Here is a 24,167-nt window from a genome sequence, read left to right on the forward strand (position 1 = left end):
GCAAGCCCCACCATGCCTCCTGACACAACCGCCCGCTCCAGACAGCCAAGTTCAGGACGAAACCCGCCGAAGGAGGAAACGGCCCCCGCCGGGGGTCGTGGAGGGGGCGCGGGCCGAGGCTCACCACCGGGACGGCCCTCCCGCCGCTCTTCCGTTCTCAGCTACTTCGCGCATCCACCACCCCGTTCCCGACGGGATCCCGAGGCCGCCGTTCTCCGTATGGCGTCAGTACCCTGGTGGGCAAGTGAAACTCCTCATCGGCTCAGCACAGAACCCGCTTCCTTGCCGTTTCTTTTCCGTCTTCAGCCGCACGCCCCTCTTCCCCACCTTGTTCGCTTTGCCAAAACCAACCATGGGAAGGAAAGAAAGAAAAGGCGAACGGCCACTCCTCCGAAGGCCGTAGAGCCGGGCACCCGCGCTTCCCCACCCGCTACAGCGCGCCCACCTTTCTGTCCCTCACCGCTCCACCATTCCCCCCCCCCTCCACACGGCCCCGTTGTCCTTCTACACCTGTGAGAGCCCGCGGGACTCTTGCGCTCTGCAGCGGGACTTGAGCGGAGTCTCCCCGTCGCAGGACTCCATCCCCCACAAGGCCTGGCTGCGGCGGGCCCCGCAGTGTACGAGGAATCCATTGGCGAGGTTGCCGCTCCGCGGGAAGCCTATCGGCTCCCGGTTCCTTGCTCGGGGCTGGCAACAGCAGTACACGGGGGAGAGAGGGCGGTACGCCGCCGTCCCGCGCGGCCCCTCAGCCTCCGCTGCCGGGCAGAGCCATGAACCTGGGGTAAGCCGGGTGGGCAGGGAGGGGAGGACTCGCGGGCCTGGCAGCAGGAGCCATTACCGTGGCATGGGAGGGACGGCCTCGGACCCTCATGGTCCGGGACCCTGCCCGGCCTTCCCCTGCCCGGAGCCCCGCGGTCCACCCGCGCTACTGCTGAGGCGTGCGATCTCCGTGACAAAGCCGGGGGGGGACGGCGGGGGTTAGCAGACTCTTCTCGTGGGAGGGCCTTAGGAAAGGGTCTTCAAAGTGGTTCGGGGGAATGAGATGCTCGAAGCGCCGTGCCCCGGCAGGGTGAGCAGGTAGCACCCCACCCAGCCAGGGAGTCCCGGCTGGGGCCGCGGCCCCGTGCCGGCTCACGGGTGGCCGCGCCAGAACCAGGCCCCTTCCTGCGATCTGCCCCGCAGCCGCACGGCTTCTGCAGAAGAGATGGTGCTGGGCTCGGCTCGGCTGCCGGGTACGAGTTGACCGCCTGGAGTTACAGCTTCAGGCACCTCTGTGCTGTCCTGCGAGTTAGGAAGTTGCGTGCGAGCTGTGCATACAAGCACGGTTAAAGACTGTTTGCAGAATACAGCCCGTGATCAGCACTGGCATCCAGGGAGACATGTTTAGCATTTTTTAGCATCTATGATTTTAGTTGTACCTGAAAGTTGATATTGTAGGATTATTACATTTTTGAGGCCGGCATACTGCTGCGTATAAAAATACAGAGTGGCACCTTCAGCATGAAGATTTACTTTGCAACATGCAAATCCAAATTTTCTATTATCAGTAATAAAAATATACCCTCTTGAAGAGCTGTCAATTTCTTCATATTAAGTAACTTCTCACGAACATAGGCAGCTTGCAGGGTATGAAAGACCATCTGGACCAACAGTATATACAGTGTTATAATTATGTACAGTTGCTCTTGTTACTCATGTAAAAATCTTACCATTATCAGATTACTTAAAATTTCAGATTCCCTTCTCTCTTATTTTGCAGTGATGGACTGAAGCTTGAAACTGAAGTGCTGGATGGAAAGCCTAGGCTAATTTTATCTGCTTATGGTATTTTTTTAAATCATTTATCTCAAGTAATCTTTAAAGCTTCTTGAAGTTAAATCTGAGATCCAAGCAATGTGAAGCACAGCTTTATTCAAATATTTTTCAGATTAGGAAGAATATATATGCATTGTTAATTACAAGGCCTCTTGCTCACCAACTTGTTACTGAACAGTAGGTCAAGAATGACCTTCTGTATACTCTTTCCACTGGAGAATAGGTGGCAGATAATCTTGACTCTTTACAGCTTGCCTCTCCATTCATAAAAAGTTAAATACTTTTATATATTGACTGGCATAACTTGATAATTTCTGTAATTATAGCACCTTACTTACCAAGGAAAAAGAGGCCTAATAACTCTGCTTCGTTTACACAGAATCATTAGCCACATTTCTGACTTTAAAGCAGCTTTGATATTTGGCAGTTGGTGTTTATAGTTTCCAGTAAGCAATTTAGTTAGGTTAGCTCTCATTACTGCCACCCGAAATAGACTTTTCCAGTATATGCTCATAATAAAGCATTAATAAATTCTATTTTTATGATTTGTCAGATGTATGTTTCTATACAAGCACAAGTCCACTTCCCCTGACTGTTCTATATAGCAGTCAGGATACAGAAATACTCTGTTTAGTGCCCCCTAAATTATATTTCATTTTCTGCATTTGCCATTCAGGTGTCTAATGAGGCATTGTGGGGTATTCTGAGTCACTTAGGAATACCAGTGTATTGGGAACCTTGCAACACCTCAAAGAGCAATGCTAAAAATGATCTTCATCACTGGCTGGATAGGGCTCTAAGATAAAGCATTACCTTTGACTTTGAACTAGCCTTAAACAAGCTTAACATGTTTATACAACTGGTATAAACAGCATTTCCTTGAGTTGAATTATATAAAACAATTGCATCACATTACTTTTGAATTTCCTTTTTTTTCTGCACTGTCAACTATTGCTCATAGTCTTAGGGGCTAAAGTAGGGTTATTCTGCAGTAGTTTAAGGTGCTACTCGTTTCTCTGTTACACAGGGAATAAAACCAACAACCACCAAACAAATAAACCAAGAAAATAACCCTCAAACAGCACTTTGGAGCCACATTATGCATCCCCCCCAGTGATGGCAAAGACACTATTTATGTTTCTTTCTCCTCTCCACAGAGAAGTTAGGTTTGCGTAGCACATAGAATACCACTATTTAGGTTATGAATAGCCAGAAAGAAGCAAAAAGTGACTTTTGCCTATTCCAGTGAGGGATGAATGCTTGAGAACCCAGTGATAAACATGGCCACAGAACTCTTTTGCTACTGAAACGTAACCAAGATGGTTCAGGATTTAAGAGCTGTCTCTGCAAGGCAAGTCAGTTGTCTTAAATTTTAAAATGTTTATCTAGGTTGGAAACTATTAATAGTGTGGGTCTGCAGGCTTTAAGAAGTTAGTGTTTTCCACTTTGCTTTTAACTGATGCACAAAAAAAGGAGGTATAGGTGCTACCACTGCAAAATACGCAACAACCACTGCCAGAGCAGTAACTGCATAGTGCAGCTGAAGAAGCCCTGTTTCCAACAGATGTGTTGCACTAACATATCACAGCTGCTCTTTTCTCAGCCTTTTCCATTTGCCATATGTGAGGTGTCCCTGCCCATGGCAGAGGGGTTGGAACTAGGTCATCTGAAGGTCCTTTCCAACCCTAACTATTCTATGATTCTGTGTGCATAATTTCTTGAGTACCACATCCCATCTATGTGTCAATATTATGATCTTTATTAACAAGTATATCCAATATAGTACTTATTGAGACCACTACACATCTATGCATCCTGAAAGATTTGGGTTAAAAGACTGAGGAGTATTTCAGGGCATAGGTAAGGGGAACAATAATGGATAGTGTGATTATGCAAGTATTGTTTCTTTAGGCTTTCAGTGATCGAGACAGGTAACATCATATAATAAGATGGGGTTGGATGCAAGGACTTTCCTGGAAGGGTGTGACAAGAAAGCAAACTGAAAAATCACAGTTAAAAAATAAGCCATTACCACAGAGCTGTCTGAGAAACAATGAATAGCAGGGGAGGATAAGACTGACACCATAATTTTATTAGATCAGTATAAAACTGAAAACAGTTATTGGAATATATCTTTTTTTTCCCAACATACTTTTGAAGTGTGTATTCTGGAAAAAAAAGTAAAATGATAAAATTGAGGCAGATGTTACAGGGAAAGTACTTTCCCCCGCTCTCCCTGACTTACAAAAATCAGATGAATATAACGGTTTACTAATTTCTCAAGATTTCTTTTCAGGAGGAAGTTGTTTTTAACCACTTGTTTCACATGTTTGTGCTTGTTTCCCAAAAGATAAATCAAAGCCTGCTGTGAAGGTAAGTGGAAAAATTACTTCTTTGCTTAAAGCATACAAATTAACTAGTTAACACAGAAATTTGAGAACACATTTGAACTGTCTAAGTGCTTGTAATCAGTGATATTTGTGAAAGATAAATATGCACTTATGGGTCCCTTCCAACTTGATACTCTGTGACTTCTCAGGTTCTTAAGAGCTGTTAGAAAGGATTAATTAAAAGTCCTATGACTGGAATGGGTTGGGCAAAAAAAAGCAAGCAGAAAAAGTTCTCAATACATAGGAGATAATTGCAACAGTAGATCAAGGACCTTGAAAAGGATAAAACTTTAGTACAGAATAAAAGGATTGACATTGAAATAATACTGGCTGAATGGTGGAAACATATACCTCTTTGGAGCCAGGCATCAGAAACACCAAAGAAAAGGAAAATTAATGTCTGTTAATTCTTCTAAATGTTCTGCTACATAAAGGTATTTATCATACTGTCAATTTTAAATACTCACATTTAGGTGTTGTAGTCTCCTCCAAGTTATTCCTTGTACCCGCAAAGATACTTCAGTAGTTTATACTGAGTTAGTTTTTATTGTAACAGAGAAGAAAAATGACACTTGACCTGTTGCTTCAATCCTGTTTGTATTTGTTAGCCATGCATTTTTTTTCAACTATATTTCCTTATTTAATTTATGGCTAAATCTTATTGCTTTAACAGATGGGTAACAAAGGCAGAGCATCTAAACAGGCATTGAGAAAGAGGCACACTGCGCATGTTCTGAGGTCAACACAAAATGCTTGTATCAAGCAGGAAAACTTAACAAAACCAAGGAGTGAATCAAGATTATCAATAACAAAAGGTGAAAAACTGCAAGTCACTAAACACTCCTCAGATGAAGCCACAACTAAAGACCACTCTTTGATTTTCCAAAGAGGTAGCACAGACAGATGCCCTGATTCAGAGAATCTTAATGTTCTTAAAAAAAGCAAACAGAAACCTCAAAATCCGTGCGTGTCAACTGAAGACCTAAGTAGTTTGGTGTGTTTAACACAAGAACAGCTTCAGCAGATTTTGATGACTGTAAAAGAAGGAACTGGAAGCATCTCTGAGACTAATAATGAGAAGGAAGAGGAAATGGGTAAGATACCAATACTTAAGCTAGTTTCATGGAAACAGAGCAAAATATGAAAGCTTAACTTACAGTTCATCATTTCAGTTTATTTGCAGGCTGGAGAGATGTTACTTGTATGTTTAATTATCGATGTGAAATTGCCTGTTACTGTTAGGAACCATGCATTTGGTAATTCTAAGAATAAAAACTAAGGATTGCTTGATTATATATTTTATTGAAGAGCAAAACTGCAAGCAGTTCTGCCAATATTTCATGCAAAAAAGAAACCATTTTACATTGGGCAAAAAAGAACATAATAGAACTGCACTGTACCATTACCATTAGGAGTCTGGGAAAACAACACAAACCAGAACAAAAAATACCTACCAAACAACCCAGTTCCTCAAAAAGATAGGCCCTCCTAGTTTTGTGAAGAGTTCAGGTCTAACTGTGTCTCAAGAGCAGTAGTGCCTTTGTCCTCTGGCCCAAAGATTGATCTTTTTGCCTGTTGAATAGTTGTGGGTTTCTTTTCCTGTTCCTCTACTTAGAAGCATAAGAGCTATTGCATATCTTTCTGTTTGTAGACCAATGGAGGTGGTCAGTTTTTTGCCATAAGACACACTGCAATTAAATAAAGTTCCAAAGGCTGAGCTCTTAGCCAAGAATAAGTTACTGTAAGTCTAGCATTCTAAAAATACCCTGTGGTGTTGGAACTTAATATGCTTTAACATTACAATAGTTGTGTTAAATAGTGGAGAAATTGCAAATTTCTCCTGGTTTTGAAGTATTTACTCAATGTTGAGGAAAGGTCAATGGTCATATTTATATATATATTTTAATATATTTCTATTCTACCACAGGTACTACTGAGGCATCAGAGGAAAATATTGTAACATTACTCCAAAAAGCTTGTAAGGTTTCATCTGTTCCAGATGAAGCCAGCTCTGATTCAAGCAGGAAACAAGAAGCAGATCCACAGCCAGGACAGAAAGTTACGTACGTAGATAACGCATTACCAATTACAAAACATTTGTCTTTGATAGAGTGGTGTTGTAGTCCTTAATCATAGTAAGAATCTTTATAAATACTAATTTAAAAATTACCTTTAAAATCAACAGATTCGCTTTTGAGGTAAAATTACTTTTTTTCCTCTCCTTTTCTCTAGAAAGGATTCTTGGAAACCTGCTGACATGTTCACTGCGTTGGGTGAAAGAGAAAGGGAGAAAGCCTTGTTAGAATTTAAGAAGACCCAATGGAAGAAGGAATTAGGTACTTACACAGAATATATTTTTGGTCAATATATTACATTCAGGATGGCAGGAAACTTGTGTTCCTTATGCTCTTTTAAATTTACTTACATCAGTGCAGTTGCTACAAATTGGAAAGTACACAGTTTTATTAGTCTCCAAGACAGATTAAGTTTCTTGAATTTCATAATTTTATGAAAATATTATCTATAAATTCTTGCAGAAATGTTTCTTAATCAAATAGCTATTATCACAAAGAATATATTCAGTTATGCTTACTATTTTAGGAGTTACTTGCCACTGATTTTGTTATATTCAGCCAGTAGTTGATAGCCATTATTCTTAACAAATTAATTTGGTTTTTAGTGAGAAAAGCATCACCCTAATTTACAAGCATGACTGAATATATCAAATTGCAGTTTGAACATGAAACAGTTTCTAGTCCTGCCTCATCACCAACCAAGGGGAATCTCTGTAGAAAAAAAACCCCATGGAACACAGTAGTAAATTCTGTCTGACAAGTTAAGCTGTTTATGATTCACATGCAAGTGCTGTGTTTTGAATTCAGTTGGAGTGTAGACCATCTCATTTCAGGGTTTGATTCTGCATTGTCAGTAGCTTTCATGTATAGTTCCATTGGTTTTAATAATATTAAACTAGTCCAAGACTACTACAGTAAAATTGAGAGAATTTACATATGTGGTTATTTGTTAGTTTTCCCTCTTTCACTGGGAAATTAAGCCTTCAGTGTATTGTAGTATTCCCAGAGAGATTCCCCAGTTATCTCTGTATCTGAGCAGAGACTCGGATGCAGAGTTACGTGTAGGCTATTACTGTTACCTCCATTTTACAGTCAAAATACAGACATGCACTGCTTTTTGTTTTGTTTTTAAGAAACTGTTAATGTCTGTATTAGGAATTCTTAACCAGAGTTTGATTTTTTGAAGATGAACAGGTAGCACTGAAGAAGAAACTGAAAGAAGGTTTGGAAGAAGTGGGTAATTTCTGGGAAAAACCTGGCAATAATAAAATCCATAAAGAGAAAGTAGAACCACCTGACCCAGATAAGGTAAGGCTATCAATAAACACAGAAGAGCACACAGTTTCCACAAAGCACTGTTCCAGGCCAACTTAACTTCTAATTCATACAAGATTTTCTTTTCTGTATGAATCCAGTAGAATCCAGTCTCAGTCATGACTTTAAACTCTTCTATGACATGCATTCCTACAACTCCCTGTTTTACATTACTCCAGCTTGTAACTTCACAAAGTAAGATATTTGTAGCATGAACAAATCCATTCGTGTCCTTCTAGACTGATTCCTAACTGAATGGTATAAATATTTTCTAGTTTTGTTTTGAGGAACAGTATCAAAGGTTAATTCCTGGTTATGAATTTATTTATATTGTTCATGAGTTCTCACATATATTTGGTTGCTTAAATAATAATGTGCATAGCATTTTGACTTCTAGTCTAACTTGCCTTTTAAAAAGTCAGCTGTCACTCTGAAAATGCTGTGTCCGATAAATATATTGTACTCAGATGAGACTTCTCCAGTGAAATTGATTGCCATTAAGCAGAAGTTAGGGTTGTACCTGCTGTCAGTTTTTATAGCAGAAGCAAACTGCTTTGCTTTTGTGGCATACTCAGCATTCCTATAAAAGTTACTGCTCTGCCCCATAAGAATTCATTTCAATCTACGTTATTAAGAAATACTGGATACAAGATGGGTATGAGTTACAAGTTTTGGCTGAAGTTTTAATGAATGGTAACTTCTAGAAGTATAATTTACTTGTTTATTATATGACAAAAGGCTATTTAATACAAACAAAACAGGTGAGCTGAGTAAGTCTAAAAGTAGTCACTTCATTTGCAGACAATTTTTTCCAGCTGACTCAGTTTTTACCACTGAAGAAAATTCTGTCCATACTACTAAAGTTCCACTGAATATTTCAGTTGCTCCAGCTGGGCAGTCTTCTGATCATGGTTCTTCTGATTTACCAGCTGTCAGTTGCACAGCATTTGTTTTCAGAGCAAGATTTTAAATTGCATGCAGATGTCTTTTTACTTATTGATAACAGATGCGTCTCTTCAGTAGATGTGAATTCTTCAGTAGAAACCAGAAGAATTCAGTAGACCTTTTTGCTCTGTCTAAAGAATTGTGTCTGAATGAACGTTTATCAAAATATTGATGCTTTGAAGACTTTGCATTTTCAAGGCTGATGTGAGGAACAGTACTAGAGGTGTGAGATTATGTGCTAATTAGCTTTCAAGCATGCATTAAAGAAATAAGAGAAGTAGGAACCTATCAGAAATAGAAGACCTAAAATATACTGATGGCAAAAGATTCAAGAAGTAGTTTTTGAGTTATTGCTAGTAGTCTCTGATTGAAGAGCATTTTTGTTAGATAGCATTGAAAATCCTCAGTGCTAATTGAGTTTGTTAAATAATAGAGATATCCACTAAGAAGCAGAAAAGAGTGAAGATGGTATCTAGAATTTACTCATGACAGATTACTACCGATTAGATCATGGTGGCAAATTTATCTGGAACATAGACTGAGCAGTGAACCACAGGAAGAAGGAAGGGATTTTTCTTCATGATATATAAAGGTAAGGGTTTTTTTTGGAGTGAGAGGCTGATGGATCAAAGATTGGCTTATTTAGCATCTTCCTAACAACTGAAACATTTTTATGGAGCAGTCAGACACTTGCTACAGTTACAAACTTCCATCATTTTTTTTTTTTTTTGTGCAAGAGAACCACAGAGTTATGCCTGGCAACCGAGGGCAAAGATTTCTGCCAAGTCATTATTATGTGACTACAGAAGTTACTGAATTTTTTGTACAAGGAAGAGACTAGACTAGCACTTATTTCAGGAAGCTGTGCCACAGGAACAACCTTTTAGTGCTTTGAAGCATGAGCAACAGAAGAAGTGGCTTGAAGAGTTGGACAAACAGAAGGAAGAAGCTAAGCTACAAAAAACAGAAGAAAAACTTGATTTATCAGAGGTATCTGTGATTTACAGGGACTTTTTGGAATAAGAGAAGTTTTTCTCCACATTTTTGTTATTAGAAATAAAATCCGACATTTTAGACTTAACGGAGTAGCAACAAAGATGTGATTATCTGGAGCATGTCCAGGTTTTCACTATCACTCCATGAACAGTCTAATCAAACATTCAGGTATTGTTCCGGTATTGTAGTGGCAGAGAACAGACTACATGTGTCTCACGTGATGTGTCACAGTGCTTGCTGCAGAGATGAAGGCAATGATACTGCTATATTTTTTTTTCTTTCTCACCACTGAGCAAAAGAACTGGGGTTTGGAAGGCGCTGTAGAGACAATGACCACACACTTTTTAAAAGGAAATTTTCTGTAGATTACAGAAAGAGATAAGAGAAGAAAAGTTACAGACAACTGCAGTGTGTCACAGTGGTGTTCAAATCCTGTTTCTAGAAATAGTATTTTAATACACATACATTCATACAAAACCTTTTTAAATGCTTCTCCAAAAAGGATTGAAGAAAATAGCGTTACCTTTTTAACGCTTTGGTTTTTCATAGCAGTTGAATGTAAGTCTTTTATGCTGGATTTAGAAAGAAACAGTGGCAAATGTAGTTGCTTTGCAGGTAGAATACCTGAAGAGACTTTTATTACTGTCACTGTTGGCCAATTTGGTCAATTTAGCTTTTAGCCCTGGAGGTTTTTCATATAGAAGCTGACTTTTTTCCTTTATATGTTCCTACTTCTACTAGTAGTTTCAAGATAAGTTGAATACTTTGCTTTCTTACATAGGCTGATACTGACACACTCTGCCAAAGACTTTGTCTTTTGAAGTGAAGAAACATGCAGTGAGATTTTACTAGTGCTGGAATACAGATTTCCAAATTACTGTATGCAGCTTTAACCCAGGATTATATCTTTCAGCATGCAGTAGATGTATTCACCCCGTGAGATGTTCTGTATCATTAGTGAACAGGAATCTTGGTTACCAAAATTTCATTGATATGAGTGTTCATAGCCTGTGGCCTTTTGAATTAAAAGGCTACATTTTTTACTCTCAAATAAAGCATGAGAGTAAATTGTGTATAGTTAGACAATTCCTAGAGAAATTCTTCATTAATTCCATAGTTAGTAATACTAGAAGAGAGCTTTCCTACCCACCCTCCAAAAACAACCCTTGTTGCCAAGGCAGGTTACACACAATTTCCTGAATTGTAGAATGGATCAAATTTCCTTTGCAAATTGAGTTTGTTTAAACTGTGAAAGGAATACAGCTGTGAAAGGTTCCTTCATTAGCCACTTCGGTTTTTAGTTTGATAGATGTGCTGTGGGAAGATGGTTGCAGTCACCAGTTAGTAACCTAACAGTAATCTTCCTTCCAGCCTCTTTTTGAAAGGAAGTTAACATGCACTTAATCTCATTTTCTCTACATCTTTTGTTTTTAGGTCTTGTGTTATACCTCAACCTTTCTGCATACTGCACCGCAGATGTGCATAAATTTTCCAACTACTCTGATCTGCTTACACACTACAAAGTTCAAAGGGAACAAAACTCAGGGAACAGGAGGAAGAATAATTTGGATTCTTATTGTATGGACTATGATTTTCCTGGTTTTTTTTTTTAAATAGGTGTGAAACTTTTCTGACACAAGGGGATTTTTGTTTAAGGCCTCACAGAAAGTTTATTATATCAGGTTATGTTATTTTTTTAACCTGCAGAATACAAGTTCTGAGGCAGCCATTCTCCAGTCCTTCCAGGGAAACTGTTCTTTTAGTCAAGAGAAAACAGTACCTATAGCATAAACAAAGGCCCTTAGGTAAAAATCTTTTACTAGTGATATATTGGAATGTTCCAGTGGCCAACACTGAGATAAAAAATAAGCCTGGGTGGTGGAGAAGACAGACTTGAACCTAGTATGTCACCTCTACAGAAGTTTTAGGTACAGTGCTAGGGTACAGTGGTGGCTGCTGTGGATGGGAGAGATTTTGAAAGAAGGCGTATTTTATAACAGGCCTGTCTAGCTAAAAATAGGAATTTGGAGATTAATATCTCTGCCCAAAGCACATTAATTCTGCTACTGTCCAGAATTAAAATGGAGGGATAAATGTAGGACAGTGTAAGAGATGCTGCTTGCTCATGTTGCTAGAGAGTATGCACACAACAGGAGGAGAGCATGGCAGGGTGGACAGGGAATTGATCTCTCAATCAAGCAGTTCCCAGTAATATTAGAAAAATTGTGGAATGGAATAGTAATATAAATTTGAAAAAAAAAAAAAACAAAACAACAGTACAAAAAAAAACTGAATACATGTTAAATTTTTTATTTAAAAATATATTTTTTTCCCTCAAAATACAGGAGCAATATGGTTTTACTGTCCAAGTATATGGATCAGATATGGATCAGCAGTGTATCTTCTCATCTGACTTGCATTTAGAGAAACAGAGACACTTCTGTTTTCTCATTTAGGGAATTAACTACTCTTTGTATTGTAGCTCCATAAAAGAGCTTTTCAAATGTTCCTGTCCTACAAAAGATGCATTGTCTGTTTTGTTACCATACTTTATAGAAACAGTGTAATTGAGCGCTTTTCTGTTTCTTTGTTGCTTGGTATTTAGGCTGAAGAGCATGACAGATGGGCAGTGCATTTTGATTCTTTAAAGAACCACCTTAATGCTAGTGCAAAACACCCCTTAAATGGAATGTACAAAAAGCAGCCTGAAAGTCTTTGCCTGTCACCAGATCCTAAGGAGCTGACTGCTGTTATTCACCCTTCTTCACCTGCAGCTTCAGACAGTCTCCTGCCTTTAAAGGCGGGAAATGCAGAAAAAACTGCTAAAAGCAGTGCCTTGGAACGCAATCAGAAAGCCAGGTGAGTGAGCTTTGTCAGGATAATCATCCTCCCAGCCAGAATATTTCTGATTCCTCCTCAGAAATTTAAAAAGGAAAATTAAATAAATTCTTTAAATCTGATATTTGGATCTTACTCATCTGGCTTTTGCTTTTTTTCAGAAATACCTGGTATTTCACTTTTGGAAAACACAAGTATTTCCATTGTTCAGTAGTGAAATTTACTGCAAATAACTGAACTTTCTTCTTTAGTAAAATGAATTTCATAAATATGAATTAATGGGATAACTTCAATATTAAAATATTACTTGAAAACTAACTGTTTCTAATTAAGAAAGTCTTTACACTTATTTTCTGATGACTAAAAGCACCTACATGTTTCTTTGTTCATAGTTTCCTCCGTTCAATGACAGCTCTCCTGGACCCTGCTCAGATTGAAGAGAGAGACAGGTGGCGGCAGAAGCAGCTAGAACATCAGGTAAACTTTTGTTTTTAAGTCTAACGCTATTCTAATGAGAAGAAAGAATGAAAGACAGTGTTGTCTCATGAATAAAGCATGAGGTTTAATACCAAAACCCAGCGAAGCATTCTTACACTTCAGATTACATATTTACAGTTGTTTCATGGTAATACATCCAGTTAGACTCTGCTGGTTGCTTTTAATATTTGTACAGAGATGATGGCATTTCTGTAACTGAATTCTTGCCTCAAAAAAGGTGCCATGCAGTTTCCACTGTCATCAGGAGAGCTGATATTTACCAATACTCACTCCATGAATCTCTAAATTTTTATCTACAGTCATTCACATTACATCTGTGGCAGTCCAGCTAAACGTGTGTCTGCATGATGATGTCTCAGTCTAAAGAAGTCTTAGTATAAATGTAATGGTTGAACTGTTACTCTGCTAGATCAAAATATTTCTTATAGTACCTAAGGGAAAAATTAGACCATTGTTTCTCTGCAAGAAAAATAAAAGCATTTTTTAAAACATAGGAAGAGGGCATCTACCTGCCTTATGAGAAATTAGAAGAAACAAAAAGTGTTTGAAATAACTGTTCTTGATTTTTTTTATTAGCTTTTGATGCCTTAATATTGTATCTTTTAATTTTCTTCTTTTTTCCCTGATGCTACTAGAAAGCAATAATGGCTCAGGTAGAAGAAAACCGGAAGAAGAAACAACTGGAGGAAGAACAGAGAAAATGGGAAGAACAAGAGGATGAACTGCGCTTAGCACGTGAAAAAGAACAAATGCAGAAACAGTTTGAAGAAGATATGCTGAAACAAAAACAAAAGGAGGTGGGGCTTTGCTTTTTCTTTAGTGCAGGCAGTCTAATAATGGGGTTTGAGAAAAATGCTTCCTGTTCTTCACCTTCCAAATTTTCATCTCATTGTTTTGAAAATTAAAACTCAGAAATTCAGACATTTGAAATCAAAATCTGTTTCCTCAGTTAATAACAGCACGCAGGTTTTAAGGTGAGCCTCTTTTTTTTTTCAGACAGGGGTCTTTTCAGGAAGAGAAATAATAACTAGCAAAAATGGAATTGTCATTTGAAATAATGCAGAAACATGCATTTCAAAATGCAAATATTAAATAAGAAAACCCTCAGAGTATGTGATCCAGTTATTGTTGTTGGTAACTCAGTGCTTTTAAGATGCTTCAGTACCATGAAATTTCTCACTGGATGTGCTTTCACTCTGCATTAAGTATATTTATGTTCCAGAGCTTTGTCCTTTAACTATTGCTGAGCTTTACATACTCCTTTCCTATAAAAGTTAAACCAAAAGTTCTAAGTGCAGATTTTGCATTTCTATACATTCTTACCTTAGTAGAAGGTTAAAAGCCTTGTCTGATGCTTTATTCATCCTTTTGGCACAGTAGCAGCTATTATGGTTTGCTTCATATTTGGAACAGTAGCAGATTCCATCTTATAAGACAAGGTGATTCCAACACACCCCCTTGTCTAAAACCTGCAGAAATACAGATCCGTGATTTCTCTGAGTTTTTATATGGAAACATAGCATCTGCCTTTAGATTCTAGAACAAAACTGGTACAAAATGGGAAAAGCCATCTTTCTCTGTAATAGCGCAGCTCTGAAAATACATTATGCTTCCACCTGCAAATGCAATAGGAAGTAGGGATGAGAGAGCAATAGGGGTTTGGACAGGAGATTTTCCTTGTCCCAGTCTCCTGCACCTGGAAACTGTCACCCTCATGTTTAGAGATGTTCTGCCTTTAGGAGAAGGATGGGTTTTAAATTATTATTTACACTTCTTTTATTTGGCACAATGATCTAGGAAGTCAGAAGTGGCTGAAAACAGGCAGAATTTGGGAGAAGATGAAGTTACTGGAAAGGAGATAAATATCCAAATAAGTTTGAGGATTTAAGTGCTTGCTTTTTAATGCTAGGATCGAACACTTTTCATTAGCACAGCAGAGGTTCTGAATATATCCTTATAGTCATAAAAGTTCTATGTTACACATTGCATCCACTCAACTAGTTCTGGTTTTGTTTGCTTCAAAAAAAGCTTTACCCAAAATAAGAAGATTACATGGGGAGTAAATAATCCTATTAATTTTATTCTCAAAATAAATGATCACATATTTTTACCACTTTTTTTTAAAGGAACTTGTGACTCTTAAGAGAAATGAGCTCTATCAGACAACGCAGAAAGCTCAAGAATTAGCACAGAAATTAAAACAAGAGCAGCGCATTCAAGACTTGGCTCAGAAGGGACATGACATTTCAAAACTTCAGAAGAATCTTGGTGCTGGCAAGTACAAGTCTTTTCATACTCATTTTTCTCATTCTTTTGGTGTTTGTGTGCAAGTCATTTGTGGGTTTGCTTTGTTGTTTTTTTTTTTTTACCTGTCTGCATTTGGGACAGAAATAGCAGCTTTTCTTCATGGACCAGACTTCATTTCAGTTTACTTATTTCCAAATACCAGTGTTAACTGATATGCAGAACATCATTGTATTTCAGTAAGCATCAAATGCTATATTGCATTAAGGAAGAAATACAAAGATACTACCAGGAGTGTATAGGGAATATTCAAGTCCTATGTGCTGTCAATTAGATTTCCAGTGAAAAAGGAACAGTATTAGAATCTGAACCATAGTTCTCAGTCTTTCTTTGAGTTCTAAACCACAGCAGTCTGATACCTTGATAGCATGGTTTAAATGGAACATACATGACTAAATTGAACAATTCTGCTTCTTTTTAGGTGGTACAGAATTTGAAAATTGTAATACTGGTATTTCACATCAAAGTCATAATTTTTCTGATGACATTAAGAGTCACATTGATCAGCAGGCTTCTCCTCGGAAAGATACTGCTGTACAGACAGGTATGCAGCCTTTAAATTCAATTACTTCAGTGCACCTCAAGAAGGACAGTAGAATAGCACATTTGTGAAACTGAGCCAAATCACTGTCATTCAGAATGGAGTAAAACTAGAGGAAATATTTGGACAGACACAGACAAGTTGGTATATTACAGTATATCATTGTATTCTTTAAATAAATTATAGATCTATAAAGTTGTTACTTACCAGTTACAGAGTCAAATCATGCAGTCTGAAATACAGTGTTGAGCGAGTCATGGTCACAAGCCATGTGGGACTAAATTTACTAAGGCATTTAAACACCGATTTGTAGTCTTCAGTGTGAATGTTCACAGGTTTGATATGGAGCAGGGCTGGGTTCCTCATGAATCCTTGAAAATATTGTCAGCAGCATTGTCAGTAATTCTGGAGTTACAAAACCAGGCTCCTTAGAAAATGAGAACTTACATTCAGATGTTTAGAAAAGCTTTCTACAATTCTTCCTAAATACCCTGGCAGGTAGACTACTTCACAGTCTTTATCTTGATTGTGTACCACACCCTTAAAAACCCAGCTCAAACTTAGTCAGCATTTATTAATGTTGTAGGTGAGGTGTAAATGAGCACATTCAGTGCTAACTTACAGTTGCTTTATGCCTTGTATTTAGAAATGTATCAGCTTATCACATGTGAACTAGAGGTTTTATTTCTGTTTGCTTAAGCAATAGTATTTTGGGTTTTGACAGTGCTGGTAAAAATTTTACTCTGAATTTGGAGAGTTTACAAATCAAATAATGCTTCTGTTGATGCCCCTTAGTAAAGAAAGCTGGATTATTAATAATTTAAGAATGGAACAAACTACCTCCATTAGAACACAAGGATTGGGAAAGTCAGTTATTCTCAATAGCACTCTGAATATGACCAAACCATCGCCTTGCTGAAAAACTAATCAGAAGCTGTGCTTGCTCTTTACCTTTGGGTACAATGATGGAAATAAATAGAATTCTGCATTTTAAAATAATGTAGTTTAAATAGATTTTGCTTTACACTGGCTTGATTTTGTACTCCAATTTACTTCCCCCCCCACACCTCCTTACTGAGTTTGCTTCTACTGGTCCCATCTATCTTCCACAGTAAGAAGAATAAAAAACATTATAAAACTGTAACAACCAATTTTTGAATAAAATGGTAGATTCAGATACATGCACAAGTCATGTATCATGTCATTCACATAGCTTAAACTTAGAGTTAAAATCTAATTTATTATTTTTTGTAGATTACTTTAACACTTCAGCATACACTGAGTCAGCTGAGGAAAGAACTGTGTGTTGTGGATCACCTGATATTTCCATAGAATATAAAGAAACCTCTAACAGTAAAAAATACCAGAAGGAAACGCAGTATATAGATAAAAATTCAGGAAAAGAGACTGGTGGCATTTACAGTGATCTGTATGAACAATATGCAAGAAAAGAAAGACAAATTAAACCTTCAGAAAAATACAACAAAAGACCTGACTGGAACATAAACAAGCCTGGGAAAAGATACATTCCAGCATCAGAAAGATACCCTAAACAGCTACAGAAACAAAGGGAAGAAAACAAAGTAAGACGACAAATGGAGCTGCTTCAGCTGGTGGAAAGAAACAACCCATGGAATCTCTGCCCCAAAAAAACAGACAGGTCATCTTCACCTCACAGAGAAATAAATACAAGGACTAAGGGACACAGAGGCAGAAAGGTAACTATGTGGGCTTTAACACTCATGTTCCATATGGTTTTGCCTGTATGGGAATTCAGTTCTGTAACTCAAGCACTGAGGATTTCCTATCACTATCCTTTATCCTTTGTGTGAAGAATGGTATTACAGTGTTGTTTCCTTCATCACAATCAGAAGAATGTATTCAGATTTTGTGACGTAGCTTTTACTGTTATTTCAGTCTTCCAAAGTGTTGATTCTCCCATTTATTCCTTGCCATTGATTCGTTATGTAAACAAGGAGCCTGATTGAAAGCAGTGTGCAGATAGAGTTACTTGATGACGAGACTTTTTACTTCCACAAAAGAGTAAGCATTACCAAGGATGTAACTCTGTTGTCTTAGATATGCATCCTTCTTAGTGGAGTAATTTCTTACCCATTTGCAGTAAAAGCACGTTGGTATAGCTTGTGCCTGGGGGAAAAAAAAACACAATTTTCATTTAAAGCAAATATTCTAGAATATATCCATACCTTCTCTCTCTCCCTGCCCCTCATTGCTCACCCTCTCTACCTAAACATATGTGCACATAAGCACCTGTCTCACAACCTCCAACAGAAAAAATCTGGCCACTTCAGTTCTGTTTAACCATTTGTTTACTGTGCTTGCACACACATATTTTAGAAGCTGTGTGTATTTCAAAAAAAACAAGGTGAAGATCCAGAACTGTTCACAGATGCCTTTAAAGAACTACTGATTTATTAAACTGAGTTGGATGGTTTGAGGTTAGTGGTCAGAGTTCCATGCTTATGTGATTGAGAGGTAAATGTTCAAGAAATTTGTACCAAGAAATAAGGCATTTTAAGCAGAGTTTTACAATAAAGCATTGTTTGATACCTTAAGAACCATGGGATATGTTAACATTTCATTTAAATAGATTTCACTTCTAGATACTGATGTATCTAGAACCAGGACCTTTCCTTTAATAAGCATGATCTCAGACTGAACCTTTCAGGCTTACACAAATGCAAGGTAATTGGAAAATATAGAGAACATTTTTGATAGTGCTTAATGCTGCCATAGACCCACAAAATTGGCACCAATCCTCCTGTCATTTGTTTAATTCAGTTCATAGACGCTATGAGTCTCTTTGATAAATGTCTTTTTCCTGAACCCAGTCAAACAGTCCTTTTCAAACTTCAGAACAAACTTGTCCTGAAAACCGAAAGCTTTTAATATACAAGCCATTGAGCTTTTTATTTTACCATTTACTTTCTTGCTTTTCTCCTAGGAAGAACAATTACATAAGAATCATGTGAATGAAGAAAGGTATGTCGATACACTGCATCACTTACACGTGTAACTACACTAACATGAAATACACAGGCTTTTCTGCCTGAGCTTTATTTATCAAAAATAGTAATTTAGATGCACTTGAATGTCTATTATGAAAAACACACAAGACCAGACAAACTGCAGGTATGAAAGCAGAGTAAATGGGCACAGGTCCAGTCCTCTGAGGATTCTCTGTCTCTGCCTTTTTGAGAAGATTGTTAATTATGTATTATTTGTTTTTTTTTAACTAAAATTGTTTCATACAGGTCTGAGTCACCACCTGCTCCAGGAGTTAAGAACCGATTACACCAAATGCAACAAAAACAGACACAGGTTTCTAATTTCTTGGTGCATAACAACAGTAGTAGAAGAGAGAAAAATACCAAGCCAGATCCCCAGCAGAGGAGCTCCTCTCCTCCCATTACAGAAGCTGGAAGACCTCCCTCTTCGCAGTTTATTCCATATGTTCGAACAAATGAAGTATATTATCTTGATCCAGATGCACCAGTGACTAGACCTTCAACACATGACCCACAGTATCGACAGTTCAATGGTACTGAAATGTATTGTGAACCGATTCATGTAGAAGAGAAGCAGTGTTACAGTGATTTAGAACCGAGTGCTGTGGTTTATACTATTTGGTATTTGTTTTTACTGAATTTTGCTGTAGCCCATGTGTGTCAGAACGTGCAGAAAGCCTTTGCAAATAGATGATGCTCTGCATTTAGAACACAAAAACAAAACAGAAAAAGTAAAAATCAGAAAAGCAACAATATTTCTTATCCTTTTATTTGTCTTTTTTGTCTGTTTACCTTTAATGAGGTGCAGCTGCATTTCTCAGGTATTGCGTATTGATTTGCGTTTAGCAATCTATGTGTTTGTAACCCGAGAGCAACCAAAACCTCATTTTCACAAGCCGTGACAATCTACTGCTTCAGTATTAAACAAAAAACGATAGTATTGTTAACTGATTTGATCTATATTTACTTTCAGATTCTTGCCAAATGCCAAGGCAGATTCTTAGCTCTGATCATGTGAGATATCCTCTTCTAAATCCTGATGCAGTTAGAGAGAGACAACAAGCAATTCTCAAAGGATTGTCAGAATTACGACAGGTAAGCAAACTGTTACTGGATAAAAGTGTGTATTTATACATTAAAAGTCAAGATGAATGTTGCAAACTATAGTTAGAAGCATTAGCCTTTAATTAATTCTTTCATCATACATGATTAAGGTTTGGGCCCTCTCCTCTACGCTTTTGTTCCCTCTCACTAATTTTGCTTTTCATGCAATACTTTCACATTTGGAGTGTCATCCAGAGGGACTATGGACTCTTTAGTCCTTAGATGAGCTATGAAACTGAGGAATACCTGAGAAAACTTGAAGCCAAGAGGAATGGCTTCATTTAATCTCCAGGTTTTGATCATTAGGGTTGCTTATAATAAGAATGTTTCAATTTCAAGGGGAAAAAGAATCGTGTTCTAGCAAAACACTAGAACTCTTGTTAATGAAATTTCACTTCTGCTTTTCATGGGTGAGCCCAAAAGCTGGTAACCATGAAGTTATATATTTTCCTGATTGGAGTCAGAGTGCCAGGAAAAAAATTCAGGCATCTCACTATTAAAACATGAGTGAATTTGATACTTTACCTGTTGGCAACAAGATGCAGCCCATGACAGATTAAAGCTGTTGGTCTGAACAATCGCTGAACAGCTTCCTTTTATGCTTCTAAGTGTCCTGACAGGGGACTGCAAGACAAAACACATTCACTTTTAGGTTTGCATTTTGTTCTTGTAGAACACTAAAGATAAACATGTATCAGTATCATCCTGGTTTTTGAAAGGCTCCGTACTAAAAGTACTTTGTTACTAGCAGCACTAGTAATACCAAATAAAGAGAAGACAATTTGATAGCCTTAAGTACAAAAAAGGTACCAATAGTTAATGCTATTAATTACCTGCTATGCTTTAGAAAGACACAAGTTCTGCCCCACATACACTGTGCTATGGGAGTAGATGAATTCCTTGTGCAAGCAAAAATGGTCATGGGTCTTTCCAAGATATTAAGAGAAGTTGCAACCCAGGAAGACTGAAAGGTTGCCAGTTTCTAATGTCTTCCAAATGGGTTTCACTGGGTCTGGTCTTCCCCAGTGCTCATTAATATTTTTGTTAAGTATCTGCAGCTGTTCAGTATTTTGTATTCAGGCTTCATTTCTCAGTGGTATTTTGGTTAAGAGTAAAGTGAAGCCACCTTCAAAGCAGAGTTTGATCCTTGCACTTGCTGAGGAGCAAAAATCAAAAGCTGTTGATATTTAAAGTTATTTAAAATTATTTAAAGTTATTTAAAAATTACTGATATTTAAAGAGGTTTAAGGTGATAATATCCACTTTGGCAAACTTAGGAGGCAGGCACTTAGGGACAGTTCTGATGCGTAGTGTATATTGAGGTCTTAACAGTAGCTAAGATTAGTCTTTCAGTGGGCCTTGGCTCTGGGAGAGATTTAACTGAAAACATGTCAAGTTCTTTTTTAAATGTCCTACCAGCTGCAGAATGCACGTAGGACTTTGTCAGCTGCTGAAGTTGGGTGCGCACTCCTACAGATGGCACCAGTTTAGCATCAGTTACTCCACTTTGCAAAAAGCAAAGATTACATTTCTAGTTCAGAAGATAATCGTCTTGTTTATAAAATTTTTATATAGATGCATATATTGGATTGATCGTTTCAGAATATGCAAATATTCACAACACAGTCAGCCATTCTTTAGTCTTCATATTTGACCAGTCTTTAGCCTCTGAAATCCATGCCCAGTTACAGTCAGTACATACCAGAGCATCTCCATTTTGAAACCACTTGCCAGCAGATTGTAGCCTACAGTGACTAGGCCAAGTGCCAGCCACCACCAGGCTGTCCACAGACAGGCAAAGAAAGACCTTGTGACTTGTCCCTATGGAAGCATTTCAGATTACTTGTGTCTAGGCCCTTTTTATTACCTTTGCAAACCACATGACAGACTTTGTTCCACTTCTCAATGTTACTTTTTTATCCCCTCAGCTCTGTGTTGATTTAGGGCGCTTTACTGCACGACTTCATTTTGGAACATGCTGTAACAACCTAAATGCAAAACCACTCCATAATAACAGTAATCATTGATAAAGGGACTGCAGAAGTCAGTCAGGGTTTAGTACTTACGAGAGCCATTAGCAAAGCAGGAACCTTTTACCTTTTGAAAGTAAGTGTGTGTATCCTTAACTGTCTGCCACAGTTCTAACTCAAATGGCAATGCCAACCTTTAGCTTAGAGTATAATTTACATTAAGACTAAAAGCTGGTACCAGAACAGGCTGGAATGCTACAGCTGTAAGTGACAATGCACAGGGGAGTTAAGAAAGTTAAATTTAATACAGTGGAAAAGTCACCTCTGGAAACTGGACTGGGTCCTACTTCTGCTACACATCGAATCTTTTGCAGAACATGGGCTAACCTCAGATTCCCTCTCTACTGAATGCGTTACCATTGTACTGCTTTTATTTGTCTATTTAAAAAGCATTAACGCTTTCACAATTAAACTGTTTTAACAATAACAAGCAGTGACATGTTACTTCTTTGGGCTGCATGAGGAAGACAGAACATTCACACTAATACTCTTATTTCAGGGCCTTTTGCAAAAGCAGAAGGAGTTGGAGACTGCTCTGATGCCCAGCATGGCTCAGGAAGAGAACTTTATTTCACCGTTTTGACAGGTATTTGGGAATGTTCTGGCTTCTTAAAATGGCAATGCACAGCACTTTGTCTGCTACTGTAATTAATTATGAACCATCTTTACCTTTTTAATAAAACATTTAAATTATGTGTATTTTGATAGATCACAGCATCATGTTGCTTTTCATATTGAAGATGCACTAAATTAATGATGGTATGTCTGTTTAGAATGGTCTTTGTGCTGTCTGAAGATGTGTCCATTTAATATAAGCCATCAAAACAGTACAAAATGTTAAATGTGGGGTTTTTTTAGAATGTGCTGGATGCATTTTGATAAATAAAAACATTAAGCTGTACTCTGAATGTCTTGGGTAGACTGGGTTGTTATTTTTAACTGTGTGAAACAGCTTGTACTTAACTGTTCAGTCACCTTTTAGGCATAGACAATGTGTGTTAACTCCAGTAATTCCAGGATTTAAGCCTACAGAAGTGCTGACTCTAAACGTTTCCCCCTTCTCAATTAAACCAGGATAAGAGAATACTGCAATGGGCTGGGCCCAAGGCAGTGGAACTCAGTTTAAGGAAGTCTTCTCGTAAACAGGGTCTGCAGGGATCAATATTCAGCGCTTCCAGCCAGAATTGTTCATTTCAGATGAGTTTGCTTTTAGTCTTCACAGGATAACCTGGGGGGAACTTCTCTCTCTTCCAGATCTCTGCAGAAGATGCATAGCCTGAGTCTGTGGTAGTGGTTCTATGACCTAATGTGGTAAATGCCACAGAACCTCCAGCCTGAGGATCTTCCCTGCAGCCGCTGTTGGTAGCCACAGCCGGACCCTGAAGCCACCTCACAGCAGTGAAGGAAAGAGAGGCTCTCAGGGATGTGCCCCCATCATGCAGGTGGCAAGACTCTGTGCTCTGCACTGTGGGTGGACAGCAGTTCTTCACAAGAGCCATTGAGGTCTATTGATACAGGGGAGTTTTTAATTTGATAATGCATTTGCCATGGTTGTGGGAGGGTGACAGCTCCTACCCCAGCCTAGGACTGGCTTGTTCTTGATTTAAACAAACCACACAACTGCTAATAGAAGATTTTCAAATTTAAGGATGTCTATGGGGTTTGTTTTTTTTTAAAGCTACCCTTTTTTAACCTGTAGTATTTGTCCCAGGTAACCTTCAGAGTCATGTAGTTTCCATCACTGTCATCTGGTATTAAAACACACATCCTTTATAAACACACTAAAATAAATTACAAACAGGAAAAAAACAACCAACCAAACCAACTTGAAGCCAAGAGCAATGAGTATAGGAGCAGAGGATGAGTACCCACAAAGCTAGCAGTGTCAGAGCAAGGGTCCTCTTAAGACTCCACATCTACTGCCAGCAGCTGCCATTTTCCAGAAGCTGACTCGGAAAATGAGGTATGAAATAAGACAATGAGAAAGAAACACTGGGAAAAATATGTTATAATTCAGCATTTCATACGAAATTAAAAAGAATTTGATAAAACTCTACTAACACCACAATGCCAGTTTAAAGAGTAACAAAAACCGAGGAAAGCCCCAGTAATCATTACTGAAGGGGGAGAGGATGGAGGTTTCTCAAATGCAGACTGAACTACCAGAGTCATTAAAGCAGGTCTGTACAGAAATTACAACGGTAAGATAAAGGTTGTGAGATGGCTCTGATGGTGCTGCAGTAAGCATAGAGCAGCCACAGTAGACATGAGGATAATCACTATTCCTC

At 38.2% G+C, this 24,167-nt stretch overlaps 1 protein-coding gene and 1 long non-coding RNA gene across 7 annotated transcripts; one reads left to right on the forward strand and one right to left on the reverse strand.

Moving 5' to 3' along the window:
• Nucleotides 1-584: 584 nt before the first annotated feature.
• CCDC66 (coiled-coil domain containing 66) lies at nucleotides 585-23,506 on the forward strand. 5 transcript variants are annotated; one of them, XM_062610684.1, is made up of 19 exons: nucleotides 585-781; nucleotides 1,760-1,824; nucleotides 4,166-4,188; nucleotides 4,879-5,299; nucleotides 6,133-6,268; nucleotides 6,438-6,541; nucleotides 7,467-7,588; nucleotides 9,398-9,529; nucleotides 12,141-12,394; nucleotides 12,766-12,850; nucleotides 13,507-13,668; nucleotides 14,998-15,145; nucleotides 15,597-15,719; nucleotides 16,971-17,434; nucleotides 18,682-18,719; nucleotides 18,992-19,278; nucleotides 19,719-19,840; nucleotides 22,379-22,465; nucleotides 23,134-23,506. In XM_062610684.1, the coding sequence occupies exons 1-18, from the start codon at nucleotides 771-773 to the stop codon at nucleotides 22,460-22,462; spliced, it is 2,781 nt and encodes a 926-aa protein (XP_062466668.1). In that variant the 5' UTR covers nucleotides 585-770; the 3' UTR covers nucleotides 22,463-22,465; nucleotides 23,134-23,506. The 5 variants fall into 5 exon arrangements, with proteins under 5 accessions (XP_062466668.1, XP_062466670.1, XP_062466671.1 ...); XM_062610686.1 differs by lacking the exon at nucleotides 4,166-4,188 and having other exon boundaries at nucleotides 586-781; nucleotides 1,760-1,845; nucleotides 4,877-5,299; XM_062610687.1 differs by lacking the exon at nucleotides 9,398-9,529 and having other exon boundaries at nucleotides 586-781.
• LOC134159596 (uncharacterized) lies at nucleotides 14,091-23,878 on the reverse strand. 2 transcript variants are annotated; one of them, XR_009963196.1, is made up of 4 exons: nucleotides 23,706-23,878; nucleotides 19,538-20,473; nucleotides 15,924-16,087; nucleotides 14,091-14,340 (listed from the first exon to the last, which is right to left on the reverse strand). It is a non-coding gene; the product is annotated as an uncharacterized LOC134159596 (long non-coding RNA). The 2 variants fall into 2 exon arrangements; XR_009963195.1 differs by lacking the exon at nucleotides 23,706-23,878 and having other exon boundaries at nucleotides 19,538-21,012.
• Nucleotides 23,879-24,167: the final 289 nt, after the last annotated feature.

This window comes from Pezoporus occidentalis, unplaced genomic scaffold (assembly GCF_034315485.1).
Source record: "Pezoporus occidentalis ecotype Australia unplaced genomic scaffold, CSIRO_AGI_Poc_V1 ctg149, whole genome shotgun sequence".
NCBI classification, from domain to species: domain Eukaryota; kingdom Metazoa; phylum Chordata; class Aves; order Psittaciformes; family Psittacidae; genus Pezoporus; species Pezoporus occidentalis.

Bases quoted from the DNA above. Each gene is read 5' to 3' on its own strand.
- CCDC66 (XM_062610684.1), top strand. The intron at 12,851-13,506 runs GTAAACTTTTGT...TGATGCTACTAG, and splicing joins AGAAGCAGCTAGAACATCAG to AAAGCAATAATGGCTCAGGT. The intron at 15,720-16,970 runs GTATGCAGCCTT...TATTTTTTGTAG, and splicing joins AGATACTGCTGTACAGACAG to ATTACTTTAACACTTCAGCA.